The sequence below is a fragment of the Oratosquilla oratoria genome, chromosome 29, assembly GCF_046742065.1.
Source record: "Oratosquilla oratoria isolate Oo_2021 chromosome 29, ASM4674206v1, whole genome shotgun sequence".
Classification (NCBI taxonomy): Eukaryota; Metazoa; Arthropoda; class Malacostraca; order Stomatopoda; family Squillidae; genus Oratosquilla; species Oratosquilla oratoria.
The window spans coordinates 25,441,997-25,465,983 of NC_134805.1; the positions used below are offsets into that span (position 1 = coordinate 25,441,997).

The 23,987-nt window shown below is 36.0% G+C and overlaps 1 protein-coding gene across 4 annotated transcripts in view; it reads right to left on the reverse strand.

The window, feature by feature from the left end:
• Positions 1-712: 712 nt before the first annotated feature.
• Positions 713-23,987, reverse strand: part of LOC143040680 (constitutive coactivator of peroxisome proliferator-activated receptor gamma-like) — a 53,355-nt gene continuing 30,080 nt past the window's right edge. Inside the window, exons 14-15 of one of the 4 annotated variants that reach the window (XR_012967739.1) lie at positions 18,339-18,401; positions 713-1,740 (exon numbers count right to left, since the gene is read on the reverse strand). Coding sequence is in view for 2 of the 4 variants with exons in the window: in XM_076211951.1 (XP_076068066.1) it covers positions 12,646-12,740 (95 nt within the window). In the remaining 2 variants the exon portion in view is untranslated. The other 3 variants (XR_012967738.1, XM_076211952.1, XM_076211951.1) reach the window with 3 other exon arrangements.

Below are 23,987 nucleotides of genomic sequence, written 5' to 3' on the forward strand. Positions count from 1 at the left end.
TCTTCATAAACACTGTCATACATCTTTTCCAAGTCAATGGAAGCCCAGAAAATATACCAAAAACTTTTTGCATATCTTACTTCAATAATATGATCAACACACCCTCTTCCTTTCCTAAACCCATATTGCTCCTCCCCAACTATTTCTTCTCATTAAACACTCTTCCATACACCATACTGACTTCACTCAACAGAATGGTTCTTCCAAAACTATTACATTCATATTTGTTCAATCTATTGGAATACTTCCCTTCCTCAGTCATGTATTAAACAAATTCACTAGCCATTCCACCATAACTACTCTTCCCTTCATCAGACACTCCATGTGATAACAATCTAACCTAGGTGCCTTTCCAGCTCTCATTTCTTTCAATGATCATTGTATCTCCCGTGTTGGCTACCTCCCATGTATTGGCTACCTCTCGTGTAAGGAGGAAAAAGCCTTTGGTATATGTATGCATGTATGTATTGTATCTCCTTTCTTTCAGCCCCATCAATCATTTTCCTGAGATCCCCCTCTGCCACAGTCAAGCCTCTCTATCCTCCTCTACATTCATTAAACCTGAAATAATCTACCCTTCCCCTTACTGCCTTCGCTTCCATTAGTAAATATACAGCTGAACCCTTTACCTGACTTACTCTCCACTTCCTTCCAAAATATCTTCAATAAAAGTCCTGTACTTGGATTGCCTAAAAAGGAGGAATTGACTCAAAGATAACTACATGTACATTTTTATTTATTCACAGGATCTGTAAACAAAATAAAATAAATAAGCTTACACTATGGGGTAGGTTTATACAGACTATGGGTGTACTGATATAATTACTTTTTTTTTATACTGATTCTAATAATAATTTCCAAGCTGGACAGGGTACATTGTGCATTTACATAATATCACATTGCATAACTTCATCGTTACAGGTTTTTGATGACTATGATGGAAATCTGTACTTGTGAAGAAATTAGTGTTCTAAATTATTGGCAAAATAAAAACAAGTAAATGTATAAAAGAATTGGCATAAAAAATAAAAATAAAAGTATTGCATATATTAGCCTCTTCACTATGGTGATATTGATGTCAACTGAATGCAGTCATCTGGCATTAGCTACAACTATGACCTTATCAAGCATAACAGTTTGGAAGGGCGCAAACTTAAACAGAATTCTTCTAATCCTTAATCAATTTGCTTGTATTACATTACATGATAGTATAGTGTCAATTTATATACAGCTAGTCTCAATATTTCACTATAACAAAAAACAAGCTTTATTTTTGTCAAATATGCAGATGTTAAATTGGCATAAACTGATTATTTGAATATAATTTTTTCATCATTGCAAAATTATATATCTTATTCAGTAATACAGTTTATGTCAAAAGGTTCAGAAATAGTTACACATACTGTACTAGTGCTGTATTATGGTATATAAATTTACTACATGATTTGATGGATCTTTGACTAGATTATGTCTGTGCTACAATGAGTATTACCATCAACGAAGCACCTTGAACTAATCATAATATTTACAAATTTAGTTTTCAAAAATCCTGTGAAAAGGTGAAGTAAGGAGCTTATGCCAGGAGGCTTTTAGCTGCGGCCAAATCCGTCACCTTTGTCCTTTGTGCATGGACAGCCAAGGCAAGTGGCAGTTACCGTAAGCCATTGGGGACAGAACCGGAGCCTTCTAACTCACGAAGCAGAATCGTAGCCGAGCGCGCCACAGCGGCACACAAAATTCCTGTACGTACAATAAAATGTATAAACCTTCATCAAATTAATGTAATTTTGCTGAGCAGTTGTACATACTATTACACAATAAAATGTATAAACCTTCATCAAATTAATATAATTTTGCTGAGCAGTTGTACATACTATTACACAATAAAATGTAAAACCTTCATCAAATTAATATAATTTTGCTGAGCAGTTGTACATACAGTACTATTACACAGTTTACTGAGTTGAGAAACCATCACATTTACTACGTAGACATTAAGAATACTACTCTGTGCATGAGTATTTTGTTACATTAGCAATACCTTATACAATATATTGCATAATTTAATGTAACTCACAACAAATAAGTCTATTTAACACATTACATTTTCAGTAAGGCTATAATAATGACAATAAGCCATTTTCACCCCCACTGAACATGGTCTCAGAAATGTTGGCTTCCCTGAATTGCAAAGTGGTCACCATTTTGAAGGTCATGGCAAAGATGTCTGGTGCAATTATGAGAGAGATGGATGGTGGTAGGAAGAGGAAGGAGGGAGTGAGGGAGAGGTGGGAGGGAGGAAGAGGGAGGAGGGAGGGAAAGAGGGAGAAGGGGAAGTGAGTGAGAGAGACAGGAGGGAATGAGGGAGTAAAGGAGGGGGAAATGGATGAAGATGAGTAGAGGGACAGTAAGAGAAGTAGAGAGTAGGAGGAAGGATGAAAGAAAAAAGAACATGGGCCTGGAAGTGATTGGATTTAGAAATTAGGAAATAATTATCTATATGATGACAATAATATTAATAATAATAATAATAATAGTATTAATAATAATAATAATAATGATATACTAATAATAATTGTTGCCTCAAGTTTCATTACGTGGAAAACTCAGCCCCATAATGGCTGGCAAAAGTCCCTGGGACCTCTCACAGATCTCTCTGGGAAGAAACTATGGACTGTCGTCTGTGCCATCAGTTGAAAATAGTAGGAGGACAGGAATAGTTGCCATCTGTAAGCTCTCCATGTGTGAAAAGGTTATGAAATACAGGTGAAATTGATAGAAATCTGGGACCCAGTCCATAAAATAAGTGTCAACCTCCTCAAGTGAGGAGGTTGACATGTTTTGAAGATGTTCAGCTCTGCTGTCCATCTTACAGGACTACTACAAGCAGGTACCCATCACTGGTCCTATGGGAGATGATGCATGAATTAAGTGTTTACTTTTAAATGAATGAAAAGTACATAAAAAGTGGAAGGAAGATGTTACATATTTGTGGACCTGGAAAAAGCATACAACTAAGTGTTTGGAAAACCTATGTAGAAAGTTATATGGGATGAGAAAAAGGTTGAGACAATAAAGTGGAATGAGGGAAATAGATAAGATTCTAAATACAGTAGTGTTAAAAAAAATAAGAAGAAGAGGCAAGAGAAGACCAAAAATAATGGAGAGAAATGGTAACAAAATTAATGGAGAGGATCAATCATCAATCCATCAATCTGTTGCATCAGGTCTTTCATGCAGAAGATCCACTATTCCCAGGTAATAGCAACAATCACTGGACAGGCCCAAAGGTCCTTCACAGAAGTGGCAAGGAAAAGTGCAAGAATTTATGTGGCAAAAATGATAGAACATGACAGAAAGGAGAGTAGATACAAAGATGAGGGAAATGGAAGAAGAACTGGAGTGATATTAAGAACACGAAAGGTAAGAGCAACATATGAATGAAAAAACACAAACACAATTGAATACAAAAATGTAGGCCTTTGATTATAACTTGGTTTTCATTATAAACTTTTGGTTTGTAAATGTTTCTTGTTTAATATGGGGATCAAGGAAAATGGCTTCATAGTTTTCCATCTTTTGGTTCATAAGTGAGGAGACTCAACTATGCTTTGCAAGGAGAAGGGACGGGTTAGCAACTCTTCTTTGTAGAGAAAACATAATGTGACTCAGAGAAAATGTATTTACCTAGTTGTATTTTGCGGGAAGGAGAGCTATGCTCGTGGTGTCCCGCCATTGTATCTTGCAGTGTCTAGTTTGCTTTTAAATTCATGAATGTGTGTGTGTGTGTATTTACCTAGTTGTATTATACAGGAAGGGGAGCTATGCTTGTAATGACCCATCTTTGTATCTCACATCTAGTTTGTTTTTAAATTCTTGTATGGTGTTTGCACACACTATTGTTTCATCCAATTTGTTCCAGACACCCATCACTGTGTGTGGAAAACTGTTTTTTTTTTCATTTTTCTTCTATAACTATCCTTTTTGAGTTTCTTTTCATGTCCCCTTGTTTTACTTGTATCCCACTTTAATAAGTCTTCTCTGTCAAGGACTTCCATGCCTTTCATGATTCTGTAAATGGCCAATAGATTGCCTCTTTCTCTTCTTTGTTCCAAGGTTGGTAGTTCCAGTTTAGACAATCTTTTTTCATATGTCAATTTTGAAAGTGTTGGGGCCATCTTTTTCATTGCTCTTCGGATATTTTCTATTTTCCTTGTATTCTTTTTTATACCGGGTGTCCATAGTGTCACAGCATACTCCAATCTTGTTCTTATTAGTGTGATTTGTATTTTCTTTTTACCATTACTTCATCCAAGTAATTAAAAGCCACCTTTATTGATCTTAGTAAATTGTAGGTTTCTCTGACTACTTTGTGTGTGTGTGTGTGTGTGATTCACCATGGTCTTGGATCACGTGTTGGATTCATGATCAACAGCTATTTCCCTCCTGGAAGAGAGCTCAGAGCTCATATATGACTGATCTATGGGTAATGCTGTGACCTTACATGCACACACACCCCCAACTCCCCACCCACAAGAGTTGGAGCAACGACATGCAGTACAGCGATACTGAAATTATTTCAGCCCTGGGCAGGATTCGAACTCGGACTACCGTAGTGGCAGCCAGGAACTCTACCACTGCGCCATGAGCCATGTGTGTTTGTTTGATGTGTGCACATGCCTTATTCCCATTTTTTCATGTATGAGAGTTGGCTCCCAAAACCAGACAATGACAACACGAGGAAAGACTACTTCCTATAGTTGAGTTGCATAATGGCAGTATGTTACCACTTTTCTTTTTATTCTTTCTTTTTTTTCTTCATGCTCCTGTTCAAGTATCTTAATGCTAATCTGCAATCATACTGAAATTAGGTTGGATGAATCTTCCCGAGAGAACCTCAAACTAGGTAGGAAAATATTAGAAATGGAGGGTGCATTGGCAAAAGGCCATCATAGACCTCATATGAGTAGTGGTCAAAATATCAAGCTTTTTCAGAATCTCACATAACTGGGCTGTGAAATCCCTTAAATACACAATAATTATTTAAAAAACAAACATCCTATACCTGATGAAAAACTTGGATTTCCAGAAAATGAGACTTTCATGAAAGTCCATTTTGGCAAAAAGAGGAAACACAGCACTTGCATATTTACTTAGCACCAGACTGACATACAAAGCAGTTTCTGCATGCACCAGAGGGATGACAACATCACAAAATTCTAAGACTGATTTATTGTACTATAAATCTTTATTCTTTCAAATTTATTTTCATTCTAATGCTCAGTGAGTTATCTAGTTTCGTAAGTTTATTCCAATTTTCTTTTTTGTAAATTTTATTATATTCAAAAACCAGCAGTCTTCAACCTTTTTCTATGGTTTTATCCAACATGTAAATTTTTTTTATATCTCTCATTCACTGCTAACAGATATCAAGTAACAATATCACATTTAGTTTAGAACTTTAGAACTGATTACTTAAGGTAATAACAGAATTTTATCATAGAATATTGGCACAGTTATTATGCAAGCATTAGTACATGTTCTTAGCTGAATATTAATATGTACAAAGAAATATTTACCGTATATAACTATACGACACCAGTTTGATTACTTTTCACAAATACAAAACATCTAGGGAATTCACAGATAAAGATCAACATTTATGAAGCATTAGCTGCACCAAGAGGATACATTAGGAAACTTAATCAGTTTCCCAAATAAGGTAATTGAAAGGTGGATCACATTCCCAATAGTGGTGGTTAAGTGATTAAAGTATGAAAAAAAGGCTGGATGAGAGGTAGGATGTGGCAAATGGTAATCCCTATGGGTGGGCTTACAGAGCTGCCTTAAGTGTGCCGTTAAGCATTTTGCAGTTTCCTGCTTTTCTTACATCATCTTGTGTTTATCTAAGTAGGCTCAGACCAGATTATAAGATGAAGACACAAAATATATGGGAGTATAGTGCAAAGAAGGTGCTGTATGAGTAAGCACACGTAGGTATGACAGCGAATCCCATGTTATAATTATGTATACTACATCATCTCCCTTCATTCTTCCCATAATGTTACACCCAGTGTCTCCAGCCTTCCTGTATGTGGCAAATCTTGTAAGTTTGGAATTCATTTGATGATAGTTCTTTATATTTTTTCTCAATTACATCTTTCCTTTTGTGGGGACTCCCTCTACTGCAGCAAATTTAAACTGAGGCACTGATTTATCAATGATTTCATAACCCTTTCATCAAAATGGCTAAATATTACTCATGTTTGCTTTTCATGCATCTCAATTCTTGATTAAGCTGGTGATACAGCCTCTGGAGTCAAGACTTTAGATTAATTATATTTTTCTACTTTTGTTTTGCTAAATTTGTATGTATTAAGCTAATTGTATTTATGCAAATGAAATGTACTGAAAAAGAGCAAATTCTGGGTGGAATGTAGATTATTGAGAAACATACACAGTAGTATTTCACTACATGGACCAAATTATGGCAAACATTTAAAGTGTTTGATCCATTCTACATTAGAATATGCAGTGGTAGTGTGGTCTCTTCACTATTAAGGATATAGGCAAGATTGAGATGCGAGGAGCACCAACTAAATTGGTCCCCATCCTTGCAGATAAAATGTACTAGGAGGAAGCACTAGACTTACCATTATTGGAAGAAAGAGGAGGTAACTTGATAGTAGTGTTCAGGTCATTAATGCAAGTAGATAAAACTGACAGATCTCTTTAGGCAGGGAGTGGTTTTTCACTTTATTCACATGATTTCATGACACCATCCTGTCTCAAAACAAGAGATTACAGCAGTTTTATTTATTCCTCTCACTGACCTGAACACTAATCATGTCACTTCTTTCTTTATTTTAATTATGGCAGGTTCGATGCACCTAATTTCTACTCTGCTAAGCTGGAGATCAATTTGATTGCTGATCTTTTTATTCTATCAATTTATTTTTTTATTTTCTGTTTGGTGTGATGACTACAAATACTACACATCCTAATCTGGTGTGGAGTAGGCTCTAGTGTTTTCATCATCTCTCCATTCAAGAAGTGAAAAGCTGTTTCTATATCTACCAATGTTCTATACGTCTTGCCCACAACCTTGTAATAAACTAATTATAATGTACATGCAAAGACCTAGGCTCATGGGGTTCCTCTTGATTAAATGTTCTCAAATTCACTTCTGATTCTTTTTATTTTTAGTTATCCCATAAATTAGTGCATCTGCATAGAAAATTGTGTTCCTTGTTACCCTCTGGCACCTTGTCTGCTTCACTTTTTTCTTTGATCTCTCATCACAAATTAGATTTTCCAAGTAAGCTTTGTCCACTGCTTTCAATGATTCAAACACAGCAATCATATCATACCTCATTCTTTTTTCTAATGAGGGCGGGGCCATTTTTTTCTTTCTTTCCTTGTATGGTCTGCGTGTGTTTATTTATCTCAAGAGAGTGGGAAAGAGAGAGAATGAACAAGACAGCAAGAGACAGAGGAGAGAGAGAAAGGGAAAGACTGAGAGAGGGAGAAGGAGGAGGGAGAGCGGGAGAGAGAAAGAGAGCAAGTCAGTCAGTCAGTCGTTATTCATATATATAAATCTAAATACTGGTAATCAACTATAATTTGCTTTTCAAGGCAATTCATTACTACAATATGGTAAACATTTTATTTCAGCAGAGAATGCATTGTAGTTTTGGTGATAACAGTAAAAGGTTATACAAATAACATCTGTAGGTGAACAGCACACTGAGACATATCTACTTTTTGGGGCTACGGTTCCTTTTAAATTTTGCATAACAGCACTCCGAAGGTAGACATATTTCTTTAAAAAGGTTCACATGTAATTAAACAATTAGAACAGTGCGACATGTAGCAGGAAAGAAAAATCGGTTAAGTGAAACCGGATTCTCAGGTCACTGGGTTAGTGTAACCTGGATTTTATATATTTTCTTTATTTATTGTCATACTTCAGTTTACAATTGTGTAACCCGGCTATGGAACACTCAACTATTACTGCCCATAATGTAGAAATTTTTCTATTTATATCATTTTTATATCAAAATAATTCAAAAGTAAGAATACACATGTGTAATTGCTAACCTTTTCATTTAGGTTTGCAATTTTGTCTTGAATGCATGTTACAGAAGAAGAGATTAATCTTGATGCATTAAACACCTCATGATATTGAACATCACGTGTCTTCTGTGGTACACAAAATTACCAACATGACTTTCATTCCTTCTTCTGCAGAATCAGTCTGGCCCTCTAGTATTTCTTTTAACAGCCTTCCACAGCAGACCTCTACCAGATGTTTTAGTACACTCATCAATATATGCATATAGATTTAAAAAGATCTCCTTACTGCTGACTCTAATCAAAATCCATTGATTGCAACCAAGTCACCAGCATTTGCAGTGAGAGATGGGGATAGGGTACCCATTTAGTTGTATATACTACACATGATCCTGTGTGAAACTTGTTACAGTTTAGTCTGCATAATTTGTTTAAAAAAAAAGGCCTCTGGGGTGATTTGGGCACCAAGAACCAAAGCCTAGAACATAGCACTTAAATCCTATGTTGGAAAGTGTGCAGTGTTACTCTAGCTTAACTAGAGTGTGGGACCAATGTGGGGTAATGCTTTGGGGCAGGAAGAACTTCCCAAAGGATAACTCTCGTTTCTGATTAACCTTGGTATGTTAGATGTATCATAATTTTCTGTCTCTTAACAGCAGCAAATTCATTTATTCCCCAAATGGAAATACTAATTGTAGTGGAAGGTGAGGGGTGGAATGAATTATGATGGTGCAGTGATCATTATGATATAAATTGCTACAAACATCTCAAGTAAAATTCATGAAGCTGCCTTAGAATTTGAAAGAGTTCTGGTCTGCACATGCAAGGTGTATTTACCTAGGTCATCTGTGCTGAGGACACTTAAGATACCAGTCTTCATCACTAATCCCAGTTGGTCACAAAGGAAATTGAAAATATGGGGCAGATGATTCATCAACCTAACGAAATCCTATGATGGAATGATATTATTGGGTGGCAGAGACTGCAGGCTGTATACATTCTTCCTGCATGCCATTCATCTGTGACAACCTTATTAGAAGACTGTAGGAAGAATACTTTCTTCAGTATATGCAACCGAGATAAAATGCCACAACCTCTGTATGGATGTGGGTTTGAAATTGATTAGTATATCCCCTTGGAGGAAATACCCTTTTATGCAGACAAAACAATTTTGGATTAAATTTTGTCAGGACACTTTTTTTCTGTTTTCAATATCCTCACACTCTTTTACAGTCTGTTCAGTGATAGTTACTTGTTCGTGGGCAGCCTTCTCCATCACTGGAATCTGTCCCTTTGGCTTAGCTTCTAAACTTGAAGGCTTATATGAAAAATAGTAGGTTATGCAGTTTGCATCATCTTGGACTGAGAACGACAAAGTAATTCATATTACATACACTTCATAATTCGTTACTTTTGGGATCACCAAAATAAACTGCACATTGTAGTTACTCTGGTAGTAATTAGAGTGGATACAAATTCTTCAAACATTCTGTAGGAAGGAGAGGTGGAATTGATAATCTCCTACCTTCCCATGTCTCAATGTTTGCAGGCATATGTCATTCTCAATTGAGATTTTAGAACCCATCAGCTTTTGATTACCAAAAAGCTTTGTGTTACAAAGTGTATTTTCATTTTCACTATGTAAGGCCAGTTGGATTTATTGATCTTCACCTTGGTAATACAATGACCCTTGGGAAAAATTTAAAATTTGTGTTCGGGTAAATCAGCACTCTGCAGTGGTTTTACAGGACCAAGACAAAATTCATACATTTAATCTTGCTTGTTCAAAACCTTATTATCCTTTGAACTCGAAACAAATTAGTTTAATAAAAAAAAAAAGTAAGATATTGAGATTACCTTGATCATGTAACATAATTGGATACACGACACAGTGCATTAGACCAGTTCCACAATATGTATAGTGGGGAAGGCAGAGAATGAAATACAATGCAAGAGTGTCGATGGAAAAATAAAACACACAAGTAACGAAGTCCCACAGATATCAGTGCTGGCACCATTTTGTTTCCTGTACACATAAAGACCTGACAAGAGGGAATGGCCAGCAACATGAATATGTTTGCATATGAAGTTAAACTGGAAGAGAATACTAGATGCTGGATCAATGGATATCCTGTAAACAGATGTTGATGAGGTGTATGGTTGGAATTAAAACTGGTAAATGGAACATAGATTCAAAATTTGTTTAACACCTCTCTCATGAATAAAAGGTCATCCATGCCCCTGCCACACGGTTGAATTCAAGAGAAGTGCAGTAAGGTACATCACTTCCTCAGCAGGGTCTGACAACTGGAACTGATTTGCCTCCACCACTTTTTCATATGGCAACCTCCCCTCCCTCATCCATTCTGAATACTTTATGAATTAGATGAGAAGAGCATCCATTCAGGCCACATCATCCAATGCAATCCATGACACCCAAAAAAAGATAGAACTGTAGTAGCAAAGTTCAAACTACAACTAAAAAAGTTAACTGGGAAAAAATACAAGGAAAATGGTCACCTCGAGACACGTGAATACTTAACTAAATACATCAGCAGGAATAATGATGGTACTCCAAAAACCCCAAAGAAAAGTAGAATAAATTACCACCAGAAATAAGAGAAGTAGAGACCCAAGTCCTGAAAGAACTGGTTCCAGACCATGAATCAAAATATTTTTGATTCAAAGATTAGAGTATGAAAAATTCCAAAATCTTGTTCAAAGATTCAAAACAGATAACCCAGATGGAAAATGATACTAGAGCCAACTCAAATGAATGAATACATCAATTAATCAATCCGTTGCCCTAAGTCTGTCTTGCAGGAGACCCACACTCACAGCTCCAATGTAATTGACAATAGCCATTGGATTGACCCACAAGTCACTGAAATACTATATTGTTGCTTGGATATTTCAAGATTGGGGAAGTCTAGGATGAGCTGTTCTGTGTCTTTTGTGTGGATATTGCATTAGGGGTAATTTGAGTTTGTGGCCAGGCCTATTTTGTGTAGGTTTTGTTTCAATATTGGGTGATGGCCTGAATGCAGCTATGATAACATGGCTTTTGTTTGTTGTGGGAGTGATTTTTTGGATAGGCTGATGTCTGGGCAAGTGAGGGTGGAGTACAGTTTTAGGGTCAGTTTTGGAGCTTTGTTTTGTGATCTAAGTGTGTATGTGTTCTGAGGTACAGGTGCTGTGGTTTTTGCTACGTTCAGCTGGTTGTACTTCTATAACATGATGGGAAAAGATAGGTGTGTATGAAGACTCTTGCATAACAAAAATGGGACCTAGTAATTTAGTTTTTGTCCAGTGGTGGAAATTGGTCAAATATTTTGTCCATCTTCCCATATGCTACAATTTTTGTAGTAGTCACTGGTGAAGTACCTTATGGAAGGATTCTAGATTTATGTATGCTCAATTCACCTAGCCCTCTTTTGCAGCACATCAGCCATTCTCGAGTAAAAGCTCAATAGATTTGACACGTATGATCTTCCATTCCTGAAACTGAATTGCCTGCCAAAATGTGCAACTTTTCAAGACATTTAACCAACTGATCCTTTCTCACAATTTTACTATTGTTCTGATCAAGGACATTGGTCTGTAATTCAATACCATCCCCTTCCTTCCTCCTTTGTGAATTGGTACCATGCCCTTTTTCAATCCTGTCACTAGTCACTTGCTACCATCCTGATATCCTTTCTAAGTTTTACTGACTAGAAACCTGTGTCCCTACACTGGTTAATATTCCTTGGGCCCTCCCATAGACCTCTCCAAGAAGAAGAAACATTGAATTTTTGTTTGTGTCGTATTAGTACAAGTCTGTGTCTATATTGCCAGCTGGTAGGTGGAAGAGGAGAAGAGCAGTTGCTTGCTAGCTTTCATTAAAAAGACCAAAACCAGTTGGAACTGATATAGATCTTGGACCCAGTCAAGAGATCAAGTGCCAACCCCTTGGGGCTGCACCTCCTTCTTGATGGGATTTGAAGATAAATGGTGTAAATTGTGGGGTAGTAATTCTCCTATTAGTCTCATAGACCACCTGATACAGTGTCCCGTCATTGGTCCTTATATGTGCAAATTTCATAAATGTACATATATTCCAATTGTGAAAATTTTGTACACAGGAAGTTGTTGCAAGAAATGCTGTATTGCAAAAATGTGCCAACAGCTTCTTGAACCAAAAATCATCTAAGTTTCATAGCTGCATATCATCTTTATTAAATTACTTAAACAGTATACAAACTTGTTCCTCATTGATCTGAGGTTCCAAAAACTTTTCCTAAATTACTGGTATGGATGAGGCTTGAGATTTTAGAAAAATTACAAAATACAATTTGATATTCATATTTTTTACAATTTTCTCCCACATCTAATGCTAGCTCCTTTGGATACTTAACTATTTATGACTAATTTATCATGTATTGTATATGGCAAAATGTCCCCAATTTTCATTTTAATACTATTTGTTAATGTATTCTTGGATTAACATTTTTAACAACTATAATCATATGGACTCTCTTTTAGATCTATTCCAATTATATTCTTCTATAATGTTCTTCTTTATTTCTTCCTCTACTGATACTCGTACGAGGCTGATGGTTTCAGGTTTGTCTCAGCATCTTGGTGCCACCTCGGACGTTTTTCATAACTATGGTATGGGGATCCTTCTGGGAACACAAATGATAAGCTCATTAATCTGTATATGGAACTGACATGAAGTGAACTCATGTCTTGTGTCAACCAGTCTTTATCAGTATCTTTAGATAAGATCCAAATTAATTTATGGGTGATTAAAGAAAATCACTTATATAAAACATCATTTCATTCTCAGATGAAACCCACATTACAATGCCAAAATTCATAATAATAATTGTTGCCTTGAATTTCACCGAGTGTAAAGCCTACAGATCCATAGCGGCAGGCAACAATCCTTGGACCCTCCCACATATCTCTCCAGGAAGAAACTTTGAACTGTTGTCTGTGTTTTAGTGGTGTGGAATTGTTTCTGAATCACTAGCCAAAAGTAGTACGAGGGGGATCAATCACTGACTATCAGCTCTCCTCGTGAGAATAGGTGAAAGAAATACTGTTGAAATTTAAAGTGAGAGATCCTGGGCTCAGTCTCAAGACTGAGTGCCAGCCTCTTGGGGCTGCACTTTTTGATGGAGGTCAACAGGTTATTGGGCTTCGAACTGAAAATGGGCAGTTCTACTACCCATCTTGCAGAACCACCACAAGCAGGTACCTGTCATTGGTTCCATGGCAAAATTCATGACACTAGATATTAAAAAAGTATGGTAATATCATAATGTAATGATGACTATAGTGTGTGTATATGTATACTGACAACAGAGGAGTGAAAAAGAATACGAGAAAAAGAGAAAAATATACCAACCTAGCTTTCTCTAGCAGACACAAAGTTGCCTAAAACCTAGTAAACACAGAAGCCCCATGTGGGGTACTGACAGCATGTCTTGTACAGTTCATATTTTAGAAACTTTAGTAACACCCCTATGAATAAAATAACTCACGATTTTTTTTGTAACTGGAAACACCACATGAGGACGGAGCCTTTATTTGTACGATGTTTCGCTTATTACAGCTTTTTCAAGTACCACAAAACGTCGTACAAATAAAGGCTCAGTCCTCATATGGTGTTTAACTCGTCAATCTTGTCGGCAACTGCCACTTTCATGTAACTGGAAAGTAATCCTCAAAAAGGAATGCTGGTCACCATTAACTTGAGACATCATTCTGTTTTGCTACCCTCCTTAAATATCTTCTTTACTACCTCAATATGATTTGTGCAAGTCCCCAAATATAGAATTGTTGATTACTACTGATGAAACACTTGCACAGATAAGGGCTACATGAGCTGTGACATGGGAACAAGGACAATAATAGTAATGATATCCTTTAGCAACTATTCATGGACATAGAGATGTTTCTTACTCATCTTTCCATCAGCTTGGATATAGTGGATAGTGCCGCAATTGATCTGATGTTCTTCATTTACATAAATAACATGATGGAAGGAAAAACAAGCTATGCTAATATGTTTGCTGATGATGCAAAGATCACAAGGAGAATAGAAGAAAATTGCAAATTGTTAAAAATATATATATATATATATATATATATATATCAGAATATATGACTGAAGCTAAATATGGAAAATTAATTGTACCATGAAATGCCAAGTATTTTAAATGGAAAAAATATATCAGAAACAATCAATGATGTATTCAGTTGGTGGTAAAATAATTATGAAGGCAAAACAGGAGAGAGATCTAAGAATGTTGTCCATTGGTCACCCACAAAGCACACCAGGATGATAAAAAACACAGCGTGGTGATGGTGTCAATGGTTCTCCATTCTTTTACAAATTTATGATTTACAGGGTTGAATCACCCTCATAGTATTCTCACTTAACTCATTATTCATGAGCCTAAGAATTCTCAAAAGGTTGAGGTGCCTATTGGAAAATACAGCCAAGTATAATGTCAACAGAAATGAGACATTCTGATATTTTTTTTCACTCTCTCTTAATGTCTTGTGAACCCTCCAGCTGCTCTGGGTCTAAACTGTTTTCACTATGACTAAAAAATTGCAACTGTTCACATAAGTGAAAAAATCAAATCACCCCTCAGTAAGGCTGGCACAATTCATGAACAGTTCACTAACTCCCACACTTTAACCATAAAATATGTGATATGTGAATTAGTGTTTTTATTTTCAGCATGTCTTGCTTTTGGTGCTGAGTGCAAAATGATCATGTCAGTTAGGCTATGGGTGACAGCAGTCTCTTAGAGAATCTAGAATTATTAATGTATGCTAGATGATTCTTTCAGCAGTGAAATAATTTCCAAGAAGTTTAGAACAATATTACATACGAAATATATCCACAATAATGGGTGAAAAATACTAGGCACAGGCGAGTAGCTGACATCTTATGAATATTGTGAGCGATCTGCTGCCAGCAATGAAGTCATTAAAACCAGATTTTATAACAAAGAACCAAGCCATATTTATAATCAATAGCTCCAAATTTAGAAAGCCCTTGCTTTTTGGAGTGAAAAGTAACCAGGCAGGGTTTGGTCACCAATAATGCTAACAATTAAGAACTTCTTTATACCCTACTGTTACACTGACTGTACTTTGAGGATTTTGCTTAGACTAATGATATACCCAGGGTCATGATTATTCCTCATACTAAATTAAGTCATTGTTGTTGATTTACCTGTTGAAATAATAACACCCAGAGCAGCAGAGGAAACAGCCACCCCATTACAACCATACATGCACAGACTGCAATTATAATAATTTTAAGGAAATTGCATGAATTTTTTAGACAGCTGATTCGTGAATCAAAAAAGATGTGATGTTCCTCACATGTTCAGGGTAAGCATTCTATGCCTTGGGTACCCTCTCATTATTTGCATGGCACTAAACAGTTTTTTGGGGGCAGGTGAGGGGGGGGGGGACTTGGGTAAGCTGCTAGTTAGGAAGTCTGACTTTTATAGAACAAGGGAATATGGGGAGGATGTACTTTATTTGCCTAGTTGGGACTTGTAAGACTCAAGTTTGTACTATTTTGTATCTTTTCATCACTAATACTGGTATGCAATGTGGTTTCGGAAAAGGTTAATTGAGCGACAGGGCATTAGCACGTTAATAAGAAAAGACAATTGTCTAACCTATTCTATGTGAGACACTGCCCTCAGCTGAATGAAATAGTTCAACTTTGGCGAGAAAAAATCTGTCAAGTGTGCCATCTTAGTGAAGGGGGCTAAAGGCACAAAGTACGAGACATAGGTTGAATGTGATCCTCAATGCAATGGAATAATGACCAGGAAGTGTATAGAGGGAATTGCAAGAACACTATGTAGAGCCTTCTTTCAAGGCCATGCTAAAACAGTCTGGGTCAGGCAACAGATACATAATTATCTACTTACATTCTTTATTGAGGCTACTATCTAATTTATTCATCTATTTCACAGATATTACAAAATTCTTGAACTGTTCTTTAAAACCATCAAGACTACTATTCCAGTGCATCCAAGCCCTTCATAAACCCTGTCTTACATTTCACAGTTAAGTTCCTGGTACCTACAGTTTACATTGCTGCTCTAAACAAGAAAAGTTTGCATAAGCATGACATTTAGCCACATTCAGAATCCACTTATAATTCAGATTTTGTTGACAAATAACTGCTCCTTTATGGTAAAAGTTTGATCATCTTTATCTCATAAAAAGTTACATCTTTAACAAAGAAGAGTGTGACATCAAACAGCAGTTGAGAATTGATACTGTACTTTCTGGGGGAAAAACCTATGCCATTTGTAAGAACAGAGTACTTAGCCAATTTAAACAAGTATTTTGATTAATATGAAGAATCTTACATTTGATCAGATGTAGAAGCTTTACTAAATAGAAAATAAATACAAGGACTTGACAATACAATACAGTACAATAATATTGGTCACAGCCTTTTCCCTCACCAAATCCTAAGGTTATTTATGGGAAATCATTACAGCAAGCTAAAGATATTTTAATGCAATCCATACACACATGAATAAACAACATTCTGCATATGGGAAAACATTAATCTACGCTGAATTTATGAAGTATTTACATCTGAATGGTTTAAGAATAATATATCTAATTTCAGCTTTCAGAGTACTAATTAATTTGATTATGCTTAATGAGCAAAATCCAAAAGATGGCCATCATTTTAATATTTTCTTAATACTGCTGTGCTCTTACACTGTGGTGTAATGTCAGACATGGGACATAACACACACTTCAACTTCTTTCAAATTGATAATCCTTTAATATTTCCCTGACTTTAAACTTTATATGTGAGGATTATCTGTTGATTAATAACATCTAAACCAGCATACTTTAAACTCGGTTAAAAATTGTAGACAGATATCTGTTATTTTCTTTCTTAATCACGTAATGCAAGTACATACAATTTTGAACTGCTACAGCAAGATTGCTTAAAAGCAGATGATCAGTCAAAATTTCACATACTGCACTGTAATCAAATCATTTTTCAATATGCATATCATCTAGTACAAGCTTCTGGCCCTTACTGAAATGCCCACTAATAACTAGTATACTACTGTCCACCTAACATATAAACCTAGCTGTCATTTGTCATAGTTATGTTTCATTCTAAAATGTACAGGAATGTAGACTACATCACTGAGCTACTACTTTTAAATACAGGACCATGCTGAACCAAAGACACATGAAAAATACAAAGAGGTAACAATAGTAACAACAATGATAAAAAAAACAGTACAAGACAAGGATGAGAAATGAAAAGAAGAGGAAGATAAAAAAAAATATGGAGAGAAAAATGGATTGGAATTGTGGTAAAAGGAGCAAAAACAAAACAGGGTACACATGAGTAGAAAAATAATTGCCTCGAGTTTCACTGAACGGAAATATGCAGCCCCCAATGGCCGGCAAAGGTCCTTGGGCCCTCCCATTGATCTCCCTTGGAAGAAATTTTGAACTATTGTTTGTTGTATTAGTGTGGGACAGTTGCCGTGGCAGGAAGAGATCAGTTGCCAACTGTCTGCTCTACTTTTGAGAAAAAATAGAGGAAATACAGTTGAAGTTGACAGAGAGAGATCCTTGGTCTGGTCTGGAGATTCAGTGTCAACCACTTACGGCAGTACCTCCAAATGGAAGTGACGGTGTGGATGAGTTTTGAAGACGGGTAGCAGGGAGACAGTGATACTGTCTGACATCCATTATGAAGGGTTACCATGTGCAAGTGGAGGGCTAAATGGGGTGGGAGTGCAGTACAACAATACACGAGGTAGCACAGGAAGTCTTACATAGGAGGGAGTGCAAGGATAAAGGGGTGATAAAAGTCCTTGTTATTATTTTTTTTTTTTATTATTATACAAGGGATAAGGAAATTACCTCACCCTTACACTCCCTTTTCATTTTAGGGGCTTGATAGTAATGGGTGGGTTGAAATTCCTTCTCGTGAGGAACATGGGGAGTTGCAATGTTGATGGAGATATATACAGTATATATATATAAAAGTAAAAACAAAATCATTGTGAAATTAATGAAACAAGTAGTATAATGATAAGATAAAAAATATATAAGAATATAAGTATATTTTCAAAACAAACTATTAGATTTCAGTAAGATCAAGCAAATCTTGTCATTCAAGTGAGCAGATGCATCTAAAGTGCAAAATAAAAACCCCATAAAATGAAACGTAATCTTATGCTTACCTTGAGAAAATCACAAGTAGTGAACAAACCATCAGGCATACGAGGAATGCTATGCTTAGCAAACTGTCAGGAGCAAGAGTAATGCTACACTTAGCAATCCGTAAAAAAAGCAGAAATGAGACTATGCTTAGCATACTGTCAGAAGTAAAAGTACTAAACTGTCAGGAACAAAAAGCTACACAAAATGTCAGAGGCAAGAATATTGCTACATTTATCAAACTGTCAGCAACAAGAGCAATATTACAAATAGTAAACTCTCATGTATAAGAGCAAAATTACACTTAGCAAGCTGTCATGTCAGAAGCAACAATAGAATCATATTCAGCAAATTGTCAAGAGCAAAAGGGCCTCTTAACACCAAGGCCAAAAACTAGACCTACCCTAATCTGAAGCAAGTGACTCACGTTTACAACAGACCTTGCACAAATCACACCATACCTTTAAAAGATAAGATGTTCTCTACTTACAAAGACAGTGAGTAATACTGAAGGTGCAACCAAGAAACCCCTAATACCCACCACAGCATCAGAAATCAATCTGAAGACAGTATGCATCAGAACATACCAGCAATTATCTCTTACCAACCTTGGTGTAAAGATACCCTAACACCATATTTAGCAAACTGTTTGGAGCAAAAACAGCACTACTCTTGATAAATTCTCAATTAAAGTGTTATACTCTGCTAACTTCCAAAAGCAAGAACTTTACTAAATTTTGCAATAGCAGTACTACACTAAGCAAAATCACGATGAAAACATTCTTATAAATTTGTCAACTTTTTCAGGCAGTGCCCACAGTCAAAAGCATTAATCAGTAGTAGCAAGCATACCATGTCAATAAAACTATATGAATCTATAATCAAAAGCTTTTCTCCCAAACTTCAAAACTGTGAAGTTGCAAATAAATAGTATGAGTGCAAATTTTACTGTTCTAGATGAACTGAGTTGCAGTGAGCAGCTAATGTATGTCCTGCAAAGCAATTGCTAAAAGTGCAGAGCATCTGCCAAATAATACAGGTATAACTGAGATTCAAGAAAAAGAATAATAAGAAGAAAAATAAGAGGTAATACAGAGACCCTAATGAATCACTGATTGTGCCAAGGAGTAATATTTTTTATGCAATTGTAATTAATGCCAAGCCATCACTTATAGCCAAAAAAAATATCACCAGTATGCCATAGAATCACTTAAAGCCACATAATATCAACACAAGAGCTACAGTTTAAGCATCTGCGTGAGTGCTTTGAAAATAGTACTTGAGTAATTTAACCATATCATGATGCAGATCATTTATATTTCTACATTGCCTTATAAAGTTGCTTTTGAATTTCACTGGAAGGAAATTTTCAGTTATTTCACAATAATCTAACTGTGTATGTTCATGCATCCACAAGATTACTATATTAACATTCATTACTAAATAAGGGTAGTACAGGAAAACCTGTTATATTTATAATGACTACAGAAAACAAGTTAACTGGATTGAAGAAGACATACATAGTGAAGAAATTGTGCAGCAAGAAATATAGTTAAAAAATGTACAAGACTGTAATTGTCATTCATGGGTGTAGAGAACTGTAGGAAGGGACAAGGTTTTAAGGTCAATAGATTTGAGTTGTGGAAGAGCCCAGGTAAAGGTGACTAAAGACTTCCTTTCAGATGAGCATAAGGCTCTTAAAGGCACCATGCTGAGCCTGGATGACTACTGATTCTTTCTCTACACAGGTTTCCGCGGAGGATCAACCCAGCTCATATTACTCTGTGCTGCAGTGTCTAAACATTTGTTCAACTTCATTTGCCTTATCACGTTTTCATCTAAATATCTAAGGTACTCCTTGCAGTGTTCCCCATTTTCATAACCTTGTTTTTTCATTCACTTACAAATTCTTTGTTCCACACTTTGTACCATCTCGCCACTCTCCCTCAAAAATGCCATTCATATGGATTACATGTTTTAAAGTGCACCTTCCCATCTTCTCCCATGTTTCCACTCATCTACTTGGGATATAAATTTATTTCCCCTTAGTCCTGGGACCAAAAATGGCTATCTGCAAGAAGGTGGTCCTAAAAGTCAATGTTGCCTATCTTCAAACCACATTAACATCTACACCTCCATTTGGAAGTGTAGCCCTAACAAGCTAGTCTTTGGGCTAGAATGGATAGCTTTCCCTATCAATTTTGACTCTAGTTCTTCCACCTATCCTCATAAGATGAGCTGACAACGAACAGCTGTTCCCTTTCTACTACCACATAATGGTGACATAGATACATTCACACACCAATACAACATAGTCCAGTATTCCTTCGCCAAAAGATCTATGGGTGAGTCCAAGGAATGTTGCTAGCCAATGTAACTTTTCAGTCACTGAAAACTGAGGCAACACTCTTTTCATACATATATTGAACAACCATGATGACATCACACACCAGTCTCGGTCCTGCTTCCAAAGTGAACTCTTTGTCTTCTTTTCACACATGCTTTGGTAGCTTATACACTGTTTTCATAGTTCTCAGCATCTTCATTCATACTCAACAATGTGACTTCCTTGAGTGCAGTGAATTTTGTTTACTGGCTTTTAATGTCTTGTTTTTGTGTGTGATGTGAAGATCATAGTGTCATAATTTTTAAGTGGCCCAAAATAGTGATACTTTTTTCAGGGTAGATGTCCATTTGTTTTGTCGATGACAGATGAGGGTTCATGGCTGTGTGGGGTGAAGTGTACTGTTGATTTCTAGGAGGATATAGTCATTCTTTTATGTATCAACCAATACCACAGTTGCATATGACAGTTCAGTATGCTCTGAAGCAAATGTATGTTTGCAATGCTCCAGGATGTTAAAGACAATTAACAGCATAAGAATATTCAAATATGTTTTGGGTTTGGATCAGCTAGGTCATTCATATAAAAAAAATGAAAAGTGTAGAGAATAGTGTTGCAACTCATAAAGCTCCATTGAGAAACTTTTTTGTATTAGAATACTGCTGATTTTTTTTTTGTAATTTTGGATTGCTTGCCTGCTAGGAGGTTTTTGACATAACTTGAAATTTTACTTGTTTGTGTGCATAAGCTTCTGGAATAGAATATGTTGAGTGCTAACTTAATGTCTGCATACCCTTAAATAATTACTGGATTTTCCTTAAACTATGGACACAAATTTTCGACAGAGAGCAGTGGATGCTTAATGTGAGGGCACTGTGATATTTTTCTAAATTTGTCACAATTTTGCATTATCACTGGTTAGAACTCTACAACCTTTCTATGTGTCTAATGTGACAAGAATGCAGTTTGTGTGTATAAACTAAAAAATTATTTCACAGAACTTAATGTATGTTGTCACTGTTAACGTTTTGTAAAAAGAAGAAAAGAATCACATTTTTCTAGAAATGATCTACAACTTTTCTTGCATAATCAACTTGAAAATGACTTCTATTCCTCCCTTGGAATACTATTTGCATAAATTATTCGTCTTAAGAAGGTAAAGGCAAGAATGTCAACGATAAAGATGACAATGTTTAGCTGTCTTTGTGTAAGGCAGTAGGGTAAGAATGCATAAGAAAAAGGTTAAAAATGTATCACAAATTTCAGCTTTCCAAACAAAATCAAAGACCAATGGAATAAATAGCCAAAAGTGGTATGCATTCAAAGCATACAAGAACTTAGAAGCATCTTATGACAGCACTGTCAAATCCAATAAAATAGATATACACAAACAACATTGTAGTTAGTGCATATGCTTGATGTGCAGACTAATAACTAATATTTGATTCCTTACAATATACTGCATCAGAAAATAAGTACACTGTGATTGAATTTGGGGGGAAGCAAAAATATAATAAGAAGCATACACGTAAATTGGAAAAGATAATAAACGTAGTTAGATATGAAAACAGGTTTGGGCATATCAGTATTCAAAAATCATAATTATGCGGTCACAATATAATTAATCTAATTAAAAGGGCTTAAGCACGGTACAAATAACATTACTTACTTGAATAAGGATATGGTTAAAATATTCGTAACCAAATACCGCAGACATAGTCTTATACACTGCAGCTGTTTGGAATCCACATAAGAATAAAACAAAACTATAGTCTGTTCATTTCAACCTGGCAGAGATTTAGAGAACAGGAGAACAAAAATCATATTAACAGAGTAACAATCTTTACATATGCATACATTAACACGGAGTAATCACTAATTGGCCTGATTCTCTCTTGCAGGAGACCTACGGCATAAACACGCTTGCTACTATCTAGGGTCAAGCCCATAGGTCACTTGAAGATTGTACGAAGCTGTCTGGAGGAACTGGGCATAGAGCAGTGTAAGATAACATAGTCTTTGTCTTCTGTGTGGTAACTGCATTTTGGGTACTTGGTGTCTGTTGCCAGGCCAATTCTATGCAGATACTGTTTTTATATTGTGTGATGACCTGAGTGTAGGCAGATTAATGGTTCTCTAGCAAGACTTGTGGATGATTTTTCTCCCCAGTTGATGTCTAGGGGTGAGGAGGTATTGGATTTCTTAGTCTAGTTAAGATTATTTGTTTTGTGATTGAGTGTATACATGTTTTTCAGATAGGTTTGCTATGGGGGTACCAAGGGTATGTCACTAGATATTTGAGTAGAATGATGATATGGGTTGTTTCCTTTTTTATTTTCAGCATTCTGTGGACTGTGCTTGTGTGAAGCAGTGTGAGGGGTGAGTGGATTCATGGGCACCAGCACAAAACTGGATACCTATCATTCTCATGTGTTGCTCAATGGGGAGGATTTTGGTTTCTAAGTGTAGATCTAGATACCTCCCTTATAAGGGGTATTATGATGATGCCATTCTTTGAGTCATCTGTGTATTTGTGTGGTTCTCGTAATGAGTACTTCTTTGTTGCTCAAATCCTGTTTGCAACTGTTGAGTATGAGGAAAACATTAGTAAATTATGAAAAATTGTAGTTCATTGAAAATTGATAATTTAAGGAAACTATCCAGTAACATTCGTACATTAAATCTTTGCCAGGTTAGAATAAACACAATATAGAAAAGGTTGACAGGACTCGTAATGTAGGTTTTTGGGTCTGCAAGGCTTATCCCTATAAAGAGGTTGGCAACTCTGAGGTAGATAACACTGTAGGAAAGGAGGGAAAGTGGGACTATGATTATACAATACAAATGCATTACAGGAAAGAAATTCGTGAACATGAGCAGTTTACATCCAACAAGTGCCATGATTGTAAATAAAGATTAACTTTCTAAATAGGACAAATGGAATGGATTGCAAGCATACGTGGCACATGCGTAACTGTGCTCAATTTCAAAATGAAATGTAATATGATGAATTGATAACATCCAAACCATATCAGCAATAAATAACATGGCAGGGCACCATGAGTTTCGTCTCAATACAATGGTTTACAATGGGAAAGCATGCGGACAAGAAATCTTTCGGTCCATAACATACTATAAGGCACAAATAGGTGAGAGGAAAGAAATATATAATAATAAATAAATAAATACATGAAAAATTCTTAAGATATGAAGTATAGAGAACTAAATTATCAAAACTATAGTATACATAAAAAAAAGGAAAATAGTGACATGGTCACATTGTATGAATAAATCAATGGCAAATATTTAAGAGAACAGATAACTGCAT